The sequence below is a fragment of the Lipotes vexillifer genome, unplaced genomic scaffold (assembly GCF_000442215.2).
Source record: "Lipotes vexillifer unplaced genomic scaffold, Lipotes_vexillifer_v1.1 scaffold864, whole genome shotgun sequence".
Taxonomy (NCBI): domain Eukaryota; kingdom Metazoa; phylum Chordata; class Mammalia; order Artiodactyla; family Lipotidae; genus Lipotes; species Lipotes vexillifer.
In genome coordinates this window covers 70,992-86,832 of record NW_006796769.1, presented here as the reverse complement: position 1 = coordinate 86,832, position 15,841 = coordinate 70,992, and the positions used below count along the sequence as shown (strand labels likewise).

The following is a 15,841-nucleotide window of genomic DNA, read 5'->3' as shown; positions in this document are numbered from 1 at the left end:
ACCTAATCCGCTCTTAGCACCTAGATATTACTTCTCATTTGGCCTAAAATCCATGGAGTCCCACAGACCAACATAAGTACATCCGCCCATCGTTCTAAAGCTTTTAGCAGTGTCGCCCGGTGCACTTAGCAGTCTTAACTCCTTACCGGCTCTGGACATGTGCTCCACAGACCTTCCACATCCTGCCTCTCTTCCTTCATTCATCCGCTAGGCTTTCCCCCACTTTCTACCCTACTAGCCTCCATCCTGACGTCGCTCCAACGTGCTGTTTTTCCGGAAGCCTTTACCAGTAAGTTACGAGTGAGTGACAGTATCTTTAAGTGTGAGTAATATTTTTATATTCTGAGGATATTTTTAATCTCTTAAGACATTCTACCATGTACTATAGCTATTTATTTTATTGTCTCATTAACCTCTAACCTACATGTTTATAGTTTTAGAGTAGTATCTTGTTAATTACTGAATAAGAAAGTACTGAACAAGACATAAAGTCTTGTGAGCTGTGTGACTTTGAGCAAATGATTTTATCCCTCTGAACCTTGGTTACTTAATTTGTGAGAATAAAGTGAGATGATAATACGTATGTGTATGTGCATATATATATATATATATATATATATATATATATATATATATAATGTAGAATCTCCTGCATGGATCAATAAAGATTTTTCTGTCCAGTGAGTATCGTTCATTTCTGTTTCCAATATATAATACTAACAACACAATTTCAGTTATACCAAGCATCACTATAATGGCCCTCAGGGAGAAGCTTGGTCAAAAGGTAAGGTAGGCTATCGTTAGTACCAACTAGAAGTTCAGGAGATCTAGAGATGGAAACAAGGCACAGCAGATACTAAAACAGGCTAGATATTGACCAGAAACAATTTAATTAGCTACCATTTTCCTATTTAGGGCTCAGGGGTTTTCTCTTCCATAGAGGCAGAGGCAGTTCTCAGTATGGTGGGCTCAAGCTCAAGCAGTTAATTATAAATGCCTGTTATTTGGCTCTCTCTGTATTGAAATTCTAATTGGTCTCTATAGTATTATTATGAAATTGGTTTTATTTTTTTATTTTTTATTTTATATTTATTTACTTTTGGTCGCATTGGGTCTTCGTTGCTATGCGCGGATTTTCTCTAGCTGTGGCGAGCGGGGGCTACTCTTCGTTGCGGTGCGCGGGCTTCTCACTGCGATGGCTTCTCTTGCTGCGGAGCACGGGCTCTAGGCACGTGGGCTTCAGTAGTTGTGGCTCACATGCTCTAGAGCACAGGCTCATTAGTTGTGGCGCAGTGGGCTTAGTTGCTCCTTGGCATGTGGGATCTTCCCGGACCAGGGCTGGAACCCGTGTCCCCTGCATTGGCAGGCTGATTCTTAACCGCTGCACCACCAGGGAAGTCCCTTTGAAATTGGTTTTATAATAATAACCCAAGGTTTGGAGCGGCCCCTAGTACATTCCTCAGTGAGAAGACTTTGCCCCTTCACTTTGTCTACATACTAGTGATAGGTATTTCTTATTCATCTGCCACAAAGTTGATTTTTCCAAACCTTCACTATAACTCATTTTTCGGGAAGTATTACTTTTCTGTCTTCTTATCTTCTTACTGACTTAACTTAGATTCTAATAATTGTTCTTACTGAATACCACCGTGTGATTCTGTAGAACTATGGACGTAATAAAACTGGGTGAGTTCCAATAGCAAAGAAGGAAGTATTAACTAATTTAATTGACAAACCAATGTTTCCCAGCCTGGTATACTATTCAGATTTTTGTTATAAGTTTGTGAATAAATTAAACTGTTTCTGCCCTAGGGACTCAAGTCAGACGTGGTTGTGGGAATCTTTGTCTTTCCCACACCACTCCGCATTTTAAAAATTCTTCTGCAGGAAGATCCCAACATACTATAGCTGTTCTTTCTTACGCAGCTAATTTTCCCTGGAGAGAAGCCATAGAAAATCCAAGTTAAGTTTTTTTCTAGTCTATTTTCATGTCACTTCTTCGGAGAGCTACACTCTTCGGTTAAATTGTCAATAAATATTCTAATCCAGGAAAAGGGGGACAGTAGGAAATAGGAAGGGGAAAGGAACAAATTCTTGGCATTAGCAGGCACACTAATGAATGTGTGATTAATTATTCTATATGAATTGCAATATTGTCTCACTTAAAGAAGCTTTTGAAAGTATAGGTGTGGTGTATAACTGATTCAGTTTGCTGTACCCCTGAAACTAACACAACATTGTGAATCAACTATAGTCCAATAAAAATTTAAAAAAATAAAAGTATATGTGTGTGTATATATATAAATAATATAATAATACTCAAGAGAATTGAGTATTTAATATATATATTGAGTATTTAATATATATAAATAATATAATAATACTCAAGAGAATTGAAATCGTATGTTCATACCAAGACTTGTTCATGTGCAGCATTCATATGCAATTTATATGAATGTTCATAGCTGCATTGTTCATAATAGCCAGAGGGTGAAAACAGCCCACATGTCTGTCAGTTAGTCAATGGATTTACAAAATGTGGCATATCCATACAATGGAACATTATTCAGCCATAAAAAGTAATGAAGTACTGATGTATGTGCCAGACACAAATGTCCACATGCTGTGATTTCATTTACATGAAATGTTCATAATCGGGAAATCCATAGAGACTGAAAGTAGATTTGTGGTAGTGGGGTGGGTGTGTGCCGGGGAGGATAGTGTGCAGTGTCTGCCGTGGCTGAAAGGTGTCTTTGGAGTGTTGAAAATGGTCTGGGATTTGTTAGTGGTGAGGGTTGTATAGCTCTTTGAATAAACTAAAAACCATTGAATTGTATACTTTACAATGGTGAATTTTATGGTATGTGAATTAGAGTTCAGATTTTTTTTAAAGTTTACCGAAGAACTAGATTCTTTGGTTACCCTAAAAGTATCAGGCCAGTATTTCATGTTATATAGACCACATCAGCTCTTAGTTCAAATATTGTACACAGTGGGGGTCATTTAGGTTCCCACCGCATCTCTATATGAGTAGAAATAGAACTGAAAAAGAATCAGGGTCTTGGAGTCAGAAATTAGGGAATTGTTCCTGAATCTTGAGTGACCATGGGCAAGGTGCTACCACCTTTATTCTGTTGCAAGAAATGAGGATCATATGTTTACTCTTGTCAGAGTTTTCCAAATCAAAGGGTTTCTGAGAGGCCGTAAGCTTCTTGAGGGCAGGTTTTCCAACAGCTTCCCACTGGGTCTTATACATGTAGATGTTTAATAAATGTGTATTAAATGAATGTTGGTTTAAATTGAGAAAGTCATGTGAGAGTGCTGTCTAAACTTTCTTAACGTCCTATAGGTATGAGATTTAACCGAAAGTATATACTGGTCTATTAGTGGAAACTTAAAAACAATTTAGATGTTCTATTCTATTTGCAAGGTGTTTTGTGACTAATCTATGGCCACACTGAATCAACTTCTTTTCTAGGCCTTCCAGTATTAAAACATGTGCTGACACCAAGAATAAAGGCAACTCATGTTGCTTTTGATTCTATGAAGAATTACTTAGATGCAATTTATGATGTTACAGTGGCTTTTGAGGGGACTGTGGATGATAAAGGGCAGCGGAAAGAAGCGCCGTCCATGGCTGGTAAGTTGGTTTTGAGTGAGTCATATATGTTTACCCAGGTAGAGTTTATTTTTTTAAAAAGGTAGGTGTATTCTACTACATTACATTGATATGGTTTCCAAGTATATATACTTGTATTTCTCACATATTTTTTATTAATCTGTAACAGTTGAAATTTCATTAGTCCTGCTAAGTTTGGTACTTCTTGGCTGTCCTGTCAGTCCTTGAACTTGCCCAGTATCATTAACTCAGCCTCTTTCCTCCCAAGGTTTACACCAAGAAATGGAAAAGTTACATAAATCTAAGGAAGGAGTGAGGCAGGAGAGTGGAACCTAGCAGCGCCGAGGTGAATCTAAGGAAGGAGTGAGGCAGGAGAGTGCAACCTAGCAGCGCTGAGGTGTGCACTGATGCTCAGTGTCTATCTTTGTATGTGTTTTTCATATAACATTGGTGACATGTAGTATCACTGACAGTTACGTGAATTTTTCTTTTTTTCAGCCATGTGCTAGGTATTAGGGACCTTTGAGCTACTGTTTATGTCAGAATAACCAGAAAAAACTAGAATTTTAAGCAAGCGGAATGTTTTAGTTAGACGTACCCACAGACACTTGTGATTGCTGTTGACGTTTGAACGTGGGGTGGGCACAGGAAGCGTGTGGAACTGCCGTCCCCTCCTCAGGGTGTCAGCTGCTGGGGGCCTCAGGCTTCGCCTTGGCAGCTGCCGGCCGTGGGACTAGCTTACTTGTCAGGGTGCTTCTCTCCGTAGCAGCTCTTGAAGGCGGCTGGCTGTTCAGAATGTGTTCAGGGGCACAGAGGGTAGCTCCCAGGGGTTGGGAGAGAGGACAGAGGGCTGAGGCAGGAAGGGACTAAAAGGTGGCAAATCTGATGGCGGCGGGAGGAGGTCAGACCTGGGGCAGCTGCACCTAAAGCAAGACCGACCGACCGCTCTCGTGACCGCCTTCAACTCCGAGTAAAGCCGGAAGCTCATGCTTTTTAAATTTTATTTTAAGTGTAATTCTTTGGCATATATTATACATCATACAGTTTAAAAATTAAAAGTATATAAAGTGTACAGTGAAACGGCCTGTTTCTACCCTGCCCACATCCACCTGGTCTCCCCCTTCCCCTCCGCAGCAGTAACCACTTTTCTTCCTTTCTTGTGTATCGTGTGTACAAACTTACTGTCCATCCCTCTTATAGAAAAGGCAACATATAATACTTTTTTTTCTTTTTTAACCATGGAAGGAGTCATTCACCCAGTTCTACATTTGAGGACAGTGCATTTAGTTATTCAGCAGTATTGCCATCCGTTTATCAAACGTTGTTCAAAAAGTAAGATTAAACACATTTTTATTGTTTATGAAAACCAGATCTAATTCCCATAATAACCTTTTAAAAATGCTGCTTTATCATGTCACCGTCCAGTCCTAGGAACTCGTGGGCTGGGCTGCGCCCACAGGATCAGCGCTGGCGTCCCGGGACTCAGCATCCTGGTCCCTAAGCCCCTCCTTCACATCGTTTCCTCCTACTCTGTGCTGCTCGCTGAGTGGGACCGCTTTCCTCACTGTCACTGAAACCCTCCTGCACCTCCATGCGGGCTCTGACCAAGGGCCGTGTGTAGGCCAGGCCACCTTCCCCTGTGTTGCTCTCATCCAAGTCTGCAACCTTGTCCCCATGAAGGCTTCCCTCGCTCCTCTGCTTGCTAGCTCACGAAGCTTCCTCTTGCTCTCCACTCCCGTGGCACAAAGTGCACGTAAGGTTAGCACTTGGCATATGGCTAATCTGCCCCCCCCAGGTAGATCAGAAGTGCCTTTGGAGGCAAACCATTTTCAGCTGTGTCTCCTGGGCTCCAGACCCAGCACCCCGTCTCGTTGCTCCACTTGTTCTGCACCGTAGCCGATGGGGCTTTGTGTGTTCATGACGGAGTGTCTCTGTTTTTGAAAAGGCTGTGGCTTTCCTAGCTGTCACACTCAGAGGCCATGTGGAAAACAAAATGTGTCATTTCAGTCGATTAAGAGTAAATATTTCCGCAAGGAAGACTACAGCAGAGTAAAACCAGAAGACCAAGCGGAAGGTTGCAGAGCAAAAGGCTGATTTCCTTAATGTACAAAGTGTTCCTGTAAATTGATATGATCAGTAGTAACTCAGTGGAAAAATGGGTAAAGGGCAAGAACAGACAGTTCACAGAAAAAAATTGTTCAAGCTCATTCATAATAAGAAAAATTCAAATTAAAACGTCTAATGAGATACCATTTTTTACTATCAGACTGGCAGAAATCCCCATGAACAGGTTAGATAACAGGCCCTGTGGGTGAGATTAAAGTATCTCAGAGACTTTCATGCTTTGCTGATAGGAGTGCAGTGCGGTGCACCCTCTGTAGAAGGTGTCCAGACAGCGTCTGTCACGTCTACAAAAGCATTTACATTCCCACTGCTGAGACATCATTCTACAAATATACCCGTGCACGTAAGGGATGACATCCGTTGTGTGTTGATTTCGATTGTGAGTTGAGACCTGTAGCTTGAAAAACTCTCATTATTACATAAACTGATTGATACGCTGCTCTTAGTATAAATTAAGATTCACTTTAAATTATGATGTAAGTCGGGTTAAGTATAAAATTCCATAACTTGGAATATTGTAGGTACCTTGGGGCTGAGTTTAATAAGTATTAAATGTTATCTCCATACACAGTGGGCTGTTATTTAATATTCATATTTGATAGCCCAATTAAAATTTTTTTTCCATAAAGTTGCTAGATTGTTCATAGATATGCCGTAGACCGGTGTTTCTCAAAGCCCTGTAGGAGGATCGAGGTTCCATCAGAGTTACCTGGGTGGCCTCAGCTGCACTGCAGACTGCTAATGGGCTCGCTGCAGCGGGGCTGAAGCTGCGTGCTGGTGACCCTGCAGGGGTCCTTGCGGTGGCCAGCATCTAGTAGCGTGGGTCTCATGAGGCCTCGTGTCAGAGAGGGCGACGGCAGGTAGTGAACCGTGTCCTTCCTGTTTCGTGGTCTGTTTCATTAGAATGTGGGTATGGCTCAGAGCCATCTGGACGTCCTCTTGTGGTTCATCTGGTCTTTTCAGCGGAGTCTGAACGCTTTCGTGGACAAGGTCCATTGGGCAGAGGTGAGACAGGGCAGTTTGATTGTAATTGATTTATAAATCCTGTTTTTAAGATGGTTGGTGTACCAGAAGAAATTGGGAGCTAAAGGACAACAATTGATATTCTGTTTAAGCGTTTTATATGGTTCTAGGTAACATTTTTGTCTTAATATTTTCTTATACGAAAAGAAAACATGTTCGGAGGGAAAGAAGGGAGAAAACTCTACAAACTCCCCTATCCAGATGCAGCCCCAGGCAACAGTTCAGATGTTTCCCTCAAAGTCTTCTTTTCTGTAATGTCTGTATGTTGGCGTGTGTATGTGCCTTTATGTATCTTTTTAAATGAGATTTTATATATGTATATATATATCTTCATATCTTGCTTTTTTTTCCCCTTAATAGTGTCATGAACATCTTTACATGTCAGTATATACACTTATGTAATTTTTTTATAAGGCTACGTAGTGTTCATTGGTGTGAATATACAACAATGTATCTATCCAATTTTTGTTGGATTTAGGTCATATTAGTTTTTTGTTTTTGTTTTCAGAGGGAAGGGGGCAGGTTGTAAGGAGGATGGTAAGCAGTATGGGCACCACCCGCGGGCCCGGCGTGCAGAGGCGCACAGCTCAGCCCGCACACATCCTGGGCCCCGCTGTCTGTGCTCTGCCTTTCTCGCTAGGCTCTCTCTCGGGACTCGGTCTCTGCAGAGACTAGACCTTGTGACATGTGTGGATACTTGGAAGAGTTTCTGTTTGGCCCTAGTGTATCAATATACTCTAGGGACCTGCTGGAAAAGCTATAGTTAGAAAACAATTACACCTTAATTTGAGTACTTTCCCCTACATTCCCTAAGTATTATGGATAATTGTTGCTCATGCCCTATGAAATGTGCCCCAACTAAAAGCGTTTTTACTAATATAGACACAAAAGCTTTATTGACTATCGACGAAAGTATTTGTTACTCATTTCTTATCTTTGGTGGGAGAACCTCCTGGGTGCGCTGAGAGTTGATCTGGTGCTTGTATGGTCTGTATCTGGACGCCTGACCACGGGGACTGGGCCAGCCTGTCTCCACTGCTGGCGACACTGGGCCTTGGTTCGTTCATCCCCACTGGGAGACAGCAGTCCTTGCCTAGAGAGGTGCACGAAGGTCCAATGAAGTGACGTGCACGAAAGCGTGGTGTGAATACCACAGTACTGTGTACATTTTAGGTGGGAAAACCTAAAAGCACCCATGCGAACTTCAGGGCCCTTTCCTCACGCCAGCATCTTACTAGAGGCCTTGCTGACACATCCCAAGCACTTGAGTTCACAAGCATTCATTCCTGACACTGGAAGTGCAGTTGGTTTCGTTTCCTTGCGGACTCTGTACGTCTGTGCATGGGACTTGGAATATCAAGGATAAACGCAGTGTCAGTTGGATGACCACTTAACTAACAGAAGTGTTGAGGGGCAGGCGTAGGTAATTAAGTGAAGGTAGGAAAGTTGGTGTCGGCATCTGTGTTTTTATGTATCAGAAATAGAAATAGGAGGGTGAGGTGAGAAGTCACGTGCAGCCAACAGATTCTGGCCAGTCACCTGCAGCACACGCGTGTGTGGGATCCCGTCCCACGTGCTCCCAACACCCTCACGTTGCAAAGAGGAATCAGAGGAGGTGGCTTTCCGTGGTTGGCTACGTCTTGTTTCCCTTCATAATAATGTAGCTCATGACACCCTCTCAGTCAGGGGCTGCTGCTATCACCTCCCTCGTACGGACGTGGAAACAGGCACAGAGAGGCTGACAGGTACGCGCGAGGCTGGTGAGGGCTCAGAACCCAGGCCGCTGGCTCACTGGCTGTGCTCTTGGCCCATGCCCAACTCTGCTCCTGAAAGCACTTCTTAAGCCAGTCTTTGATTTAAAGGGAAATGGAACTTGAGGAAAATTAAGAGAAAAATATTGAAAAAGTAAAATCTTCCCTGTGGCAGTGTTTTTGCACATTTGTCATCAAAGCCAATTCATTCCTAAAAGTGTAGAAAAAATGAGAGAATTTTTGATGACCTAAGTGCAGCATGTTACTCAGAGCAGTTGTAGCGAGCACTTAGCAGAAAGAGGTGTGTGTGGTCCAGAGGCGGAACCTTCTTTAAGGGTTAGCTTAAAGTCTTCCTCAAACTCTGCAGCACACTAGTCACCGCTTCTCAGAACGTGTCTTTGGACACATATCGTCTTGAGATAAAAGGTCTCGGCCTCCTACTTGCGTACCCACCCAAGGAACATAGTCTTCTCTTAAATCTCATGGCAATATTTCCTTGTTCTCCAGGAATTTAAGTATGTTAATATGCTCATGTCTCCACAGAAAGCCACCTGCAGAAAAGGGTATTTCTGGACTCAAAGTTCTGTCTTATCTTGGAATAAATCCTGACCTTATCCCTTGTGCCATGTGGGCTGAAAAAAGGACCATCTGCTTTTTTCAAATTAGCATGTTTTGGGAGCTGTAGTTATTGAAGGGCTCATAGCTATTCCACGGAAAGAAATTTGGTTCCCGAACCACGTAGAATACGTTACAATACAGCAAGGATCAGGAAAGCAAGGAATACCAGTGAGTGGAAACCACTGGCAAGTCACAGAGGAGCGGGGAGGACTGTGGGGCCGTGGAAGCAGGGCCCGGGCCGGCCCAGCACTAGGACCGAGGGGTTAAGTGCCCCTGTGCGCCCAGTGCTAGCGACACCCGTCGCTGCCCTGTGGGGCTCACCGCCCAGTGGGAGCAGCAGGGACGCGCGACGAGCCCTAGGCTTGGGACTGGAGGCTGGTGGCCCCGTGAAGGGGATTGGTGGGTCTGATGGTGAGTGGCATCTGGGGATCCCTCCGGACGGTGGGTCCGTGCTTCTAGTAGAGGCCAGCCTCCTGACCCTGGGCTGCCTGTCGAATCTACTAAAGGCTGTTGTGTGGAAAGTCACATTTGGTTGATTTAACTCATGACCTAGTTAACTATGGAAGACTTGGAAGTTATACTGCTTTAGCTTGAAACCCAAAACCACCAGTTTATGATCTTTGTTTTCTTCTTCTTTTTTTTTTTTTTTTGGCTAAAGAAAGAATCTGTTCTTCATTGTTTTTAAACTTTCTTTAAAGCTCATTTTTATCGTTTTATGTAACTGTGAATTCTAAAATAATAAAAATGAAATATTTTTGTTTCTTGTTAGAATTTCTCTGCAAAGAATGTCCAAAAATTCATATTCACATCGATCGTATAGACAAAAAAGATGTCCCAGAAGAACAAGTATACATGAAAAGATGGCTTCATGAACGTTTTGAAATCAAAGATAAGTGAGTAACGACAGCTCTAGCCCTTCAGAAACAGTGGCTCAACAGTCACTATAGTAAACAGCGTGAGACAAATGTAAACAGTTTTATTATCTTAAGAAAGCCTTTTATGAACTCAAGTCAGATCTCATTCCATGCCTTCTCTGTCCATGTTTTAAACTTGACTGTTAAAAGTCACTGTGAAAGATCTTGTTATGGGGGCTGTCCTTTGTTATTTACTGCATTTCAATAATTTGTGTATAAAGATATAAAATTTTTTAAAGAAGAGAGAGACACACAGAAAGCTTTGTACTGTTGAGATGCCCCAGGCCCGCCCTCCCGGGTCCAGGGGAGTGTGTGCGTGCTGAGGGCAGGCCGTCAGGCCGGCGGTGTGTAGAGAATCGGGCTGTCGGGTGGCTCACGTGTATGTGGAACTGACCCAGGTGTATTTGTTGGAAGAAGGGGCAGTTGACATTTTCACGAAAAAAGTGTCCTTTTGCTATTAGTATTTTGGGGCCTAAACCGTTTCTGGGGTTGGCCTTGTGTTTCTCCCACCAATAACATGACTTGGGAGCTAGTGCAGTGTTGGCCCCTGGCTGAGAGTTGCTGTGAGTTAAGTTCCAGGCGGGGCCTCTGGATGCCTCGGGAAGGCGGAGCTCGAGGTCAGATGAGGGTGAGCCTGTTAGTCTCCCTGTGATTTACACAGATTTCTAAAGGTAGAAATCTTAGAATTTTCTTCTCTTTTCAGGAAGATAAAAACTGGGTTCTTAGGTTTAGATATAATACTTAGAAATTGAATTTCCCTGGATGAAAATTTCAGGATATATTATTTATTTACTATTCGTTTTGTTTTCAGTGGAAATTTTATCCTTTTTGTTTTTTGAAAGATGTGTTTTAAACATCTATACTTTTTTTCCTCTTTCTGGAAAAAAATGGATCTGTGAGTTATAGGATGCACCATTTAAATTTATTAAGACCACAGTGAAAAGAATGGTTTTTTAAAGGCTTTAGAAAATATTCCAGGGCTTCCCTGGTGACGCAGTGGTTAAGAATCCACCTGCTAATGCAGGGGACTTGGGTTCAAGCCCTGTTCTGAGAAGATCCCACATGCTGCGGAGCAACTAAGCCCGTGCGCCACAACTACTGAGCCTGCGCTCTAGATCCTGCAAGCCACAACTACTGAGCCCACGAGCCACAACTACTGAAGGCCACGCACCTAGAGCCCATGCTCCCATGATCTTTGTTTTCTTCTTCTTTTTTTTTTTTTTTGGCTAAAGAAAGAATCTGTTCTTCATTGTTTTTAAACTTTCTTTAAAGCTCATTTTTATCGTTTTATGTAACTGTGAATTCTAAAATAATAAAAATGAAATATTTTTGTTTCTTGTTAGAATTTCTCTGCAAAGAATGTCCAAAAATTCATATTCACATCGATCGTATAGACAAAAAAGATGTCCCAGAAGAACAAGTATACATGAAAAGATGGCTTCATGAACGTTTTGAAATCAAAGATAAGTGAGTAACGACAGCTCTAGCCCTTCAGAAACAGTGGCTCAACAGTCACTATAGTAAACAGCGTGAGACAAATGTAAACAGTTTTATTATCTTAAGAAAGCCTTTTATGAACTCAAGTCAGATCTCATTCCATGCCTTCTCTGTCCATGTTTTAAACTTGACTGTTAAAAGTCACTGTGAAAGATCTTGTTATGGGGGCTGTCCTTTGTTATTTACTGCATTTCAATAATTTGTGTATAAAGATATAAAATTTTTTAAAGAAGAGAGAGACACACAGAAAGCTTTGTACTGTTGAGATGCCCCAGGCCCGCCCTCCCGGGTCCAGGGGAGTGTGTGCGTGCTGAGGGCAGGCCGTCAGGCCGGCGGTGTGTAGAGAATCGGGCTGTCGGGTGGCTCACGTGTATGTGGAACTGACCCAGGTGTATTTGTTGGAAGAAGGGGCAGTTGACATTTTCACGAAAAAAGTGTCCTTTTGCTATTAGTATTTTGGGGCCTAAACCGTTTCTGGGGTTGGCCTTGTGTTTCTCCCACCAATAACATGACTTGGGAGCTAGTGCAGTGTTGGCCCCTGGCTGAGAGTTGCTGTGAGTTAAGTTCCAGGCGGGGCCTCTGGATGCCTCGGGAAGGCGGAGCTCGAGGTCAGATGAGGGTGAGCCTGTTAGTCTCCCTGTGATTTACACAGATTTCTAAAGGTAGAAATCTTAGAATTTTCTTCTCTTTTCAGGAAGATAAAAACTGGGTTCTTAGGTTTAGATATAATACTTAGAAATTGAATTTCCCTGGATGAAAATTTCAGGATATATTATTTATTTACTATTCGTTTTGTTTTCAGTGGAAATTTTATCCTTTTTGTTTTTTGAAAGATGTGTTTTAAACATCTATACTTTTTTTCCTCTTTCTGGAAAAAAATGGATCTGTGAGTTATAGGATGCACCATTTAAATTTATTAAGACCACAGTGAAAAGAATGGTTTTTTAAAGGCTTTAGAAAATATTCCAGGGCTTCCCTGGTGACGCAGTGGTTAAGAATCCACCTGCTAATGCAGGGGACTTGGGTTCAAGCCCTGTTCTGAGAAGATCCCACATGCTGCGGAGCAACTAAGCCCGTGCGCCACAACTACTGAGCCTGCGCTCTAGATCCTGCAAGCCACAACTACTGAGCCCACGAGCCACAACTACTGAAGGCCACGCACCTAGAGCCCATGCTCCCCAACAAGAGAAGCCACCGCAATGAGAAGCCCACACACCGCAATGAAGAGTAGCCCCCGCTCGCTGCAACTAGAGAAAGCCCGCGCGCAGCTACAAAGACCCAGTGCAGCCGCAAGAAAAAAATACTTCCAAAATTCTGTTTATGTTCAGAAATTTTACCTGTGTTTTAGTCTTCTAAAATGCTTCTTCTCAGGAAACTGCCATTGTTTCTCCTCTCCTTATTGTATGGCAGTAAAATATTTCCTAATTAACCCTCCTAGATTAACAAGTGAAAGCTATTAAAAATGTACTGTGTTGAAAATGAAACTATATGAAGTTTATAAACAAATTTCTGTATTTCATTGACTCTCAATTGTGCATGACAATGTGTTAAACCAATTAATCAGCGCTACCCACTTTGGATATGGAAGAAATTTTAAACGTAGGATTTATGTGTTTTGACATGAAAATCTGTTATCAGAAAAAACCCTGAACAATATGGTTAATATCCTATGTATTTTGTGTTATAGGTGTTTATATGAATATTTAGAATGAGTCTGGACTTTTAAAACAGTGATTTTCTCTAGGGAATGTGAGTTGTAAGGCAACAGAAAGACTTTCCCTTTTTGTACTTTGTGTTTCAGATTTTTATGTTGAGTATATTCTGCTATTATAACTTTACATTTTTAAAATAAGGAGACTGCGTTAGCTATGCTGCTTTTCCTTCTTTTACGTGCTGTTGTAATTCCGTGCGAATAGGAGCGCTGGGGGTAACTCTCCATCTATGAGAGCTGCTGGTCTTTTCTCTGACTTGTGGTAGAACAGGAGCTGCGCCGAGGTGTGTCTGGAGGGGTAAAGACTGGGGGAGGCAGAGAAAAAGCCCACGTGCGTGTCAGGTCCCTGTGAAGTTGTAAAGATCTAAAGTTTAAAAAACAAAAACATCCCCATAAAATTACTTGAAACCATCTGTCTTTACATAGTACATATAATTCATATACATTAATCATAGAGCATATTAAAGATATTTTTAATGTCTAGAAACTCCAATTAAACCAACTCTCTGGGTGTTTCCTATAAGGACCTATAACTTGTTCAGCATATAATAGGCAGCCAGTAAATATTTGTTGAATTAAAATATTGAAATGGCTAAACCTGAAAGTGAACACTTTTTTTTTTTCATTCTGGCCATAGATTGCTTATAGAATTCTATGATTCACTGGATCCAGAAAGAAGAAACAAATTTCCCGGAGAAAGTGTTAATTCTAAACTAAGTCTCAAGAAGACCTTACCATCATTCTTGATCTTAAGTGGTTTGACTGCTGGTATGCTTATGACCGAGGCTGGAAGGAAACTATATGTAAAAACGTGGATTTATGGAACCTTAATTGGCTGCTTGTGGGTCAGTATTAAAGCGTAAACGCGTAGCTGTCTCCAGAGAGGCAATGGGATGTGCTACGTTGTTTATTACTGGCGGCTGCACATGACATCCGATTGTTCCTGAATTTAGTAAGAAGTGTAAATAAAGCCTTGTTGATTGAACATTGGATGAAATAGAATTTCTGACTAAAGCCAATATGCAGTTGGTCTTGGGCAAATATACATGGTTTTACAACTTTAGTCCAGAAGCTGCTGGAAAGGGAAAAGATAAACAGAGTTTATGTTATAGTTGGCATTTCCTATGAACCAATGTCAACTTCAGAAGACTATTAGGATTATATATTTTGTTACTGTTTTGTAATTCCGATAGCTGCATTCATGAACATTAATTTGCAGTATATTTCACTGTATTTGTTATCTTCAATTTTTTACAACTTGACTGGTCCAAACTCTTATCACTGAAATATTTAGTATCTTGCAGCTGTGTAATATTTTGCCTTGTGTTTAATTTCTCCAAGTCGATGAAAGAAATTGTAGTTAAGTATGGAGGACACAAGGAGAGGCTGAGGAATGCTGGTGAGGGGAGCTCTGGTTAGCAAGGACTTTTATTGTATTGTGTTGTTAGCCGATTTCACTTTATATTGGCAAAGTGATTAGCATCTCTGATATTTACTGAGACAGCTTCATTTGCACACCCTGTGCTCTATACAAAAGAATAATGTATAAAAATATGAGAATTAAGTTTAAGTTAAAATTGTGATCCTGATTCATTGTAGCGGATCTTTAAATTGCTCAGCGTTTTGAAGGTTTAAGCTAAGCTCCTAGCACTTCATGACATTCGTGCCATAAGTACTTGAAAACCTTAAGATTTCCTGTTATTTTTTATATCGAAATAATCAGTGTGAACCTTTGTTGGACCTGAGTCCACAGATATTTGAGATGGTCGGAGCTCTCAAACACCTGACTAGGTTTTGCCTGTTACTCTTGGGTTTAGCAAACTATTTAATCCCCAAATCATTTTTTTTATGTCGTCGTGGTCGGTTTCCACTGTTTTCGAGTTCTTTTCCTTTGGATCACCGGCAGGGGTGCTGCTCGGGGCTGGCACAGGGGCTCACGGGAAAGTGCTGTGTCGCCAGCCAGAGTTGGTCCCGATGCGGAGTTGAGCCTTTTAAGCTCTCGTGAGCAGCCCACCATCCACAGCAAAGGCATTTTGCATTCGTCTTATGTCAAGAAATCACCTTCCTCAAGCCAGTGAAGTACAGACTTAATCCATCAGGACGAAGTGAATTTGTTTCGTTCCCATTGGTGTTAATGGGGCCACACAATTCATCTGTATCACCTGAAAAGAAGAGCTTTGTTTCAGGAACCAAGTCACACAATTTTCAGTCATGGAACAATAAATCCCCTAGAAGAGGACCTTTTTTAAAGTGTGATCTGCTCTATTTTTAATGTTACAATTCAAGCTTGATTGCCTGCTGGTCATTTAAGATACCAGTTCTGCTTCCAAGTAATGGATTTTTATCACCATTTAAATCATGATAAACAAAATGGAAACACAAATTAAGGGAAATTTGGTTTGATTTTCCAGAACCAGAGTAAGCCATTTCAAGTAACCCCTCTGAAGAGTTGGGTGGTGTGAATTAGTTTGTGTGTGTTAGTATGTGTGTATGTATTGATACACACATTCCCACAGGACACAGTTGGCCTCATTATGAATGGGGGTGCAGGTCAAACTTTTGTTCTCATGCCAAACTGCAATTT

At 41.6% G+C, this 15,841-nt stretch overlaps 1 protein-coding gene across 1 annotated transcript in view; it reads left to right on the top strand.

Annotated features, from left to right (window-relative positions):
* AGPAT5 (1-acylglycerol-3-phosphate O-acyltransferase 5) overlaps positions 1-14,191 on the top strand; it is a 63,325-nt gene extending 49,134 nt beyond the window's left edge. Inside the window, exons 6-8 of the mRNA XM_007468985.1 lie at positions 3,479-3,640; positions 9,905-10,028; positions 13,895-14,191. Of these exons, the coding sequence (XP_007469047.1) occupies positions 3,479-3,640; positions 9,905-10,028; positions 13,895-14,120 (512 nt within the window). The 3' untranslated portion in view covers positions 14,121-14,191. The remainder of the gene's footprint in view (positions 1-3,478; positions 3,641-9,904; positions 10,029-13,894) is intronic.
* The last annotated feature ends 1,650 nt before the right edge of the window (positions 14,192-15,841 follow it).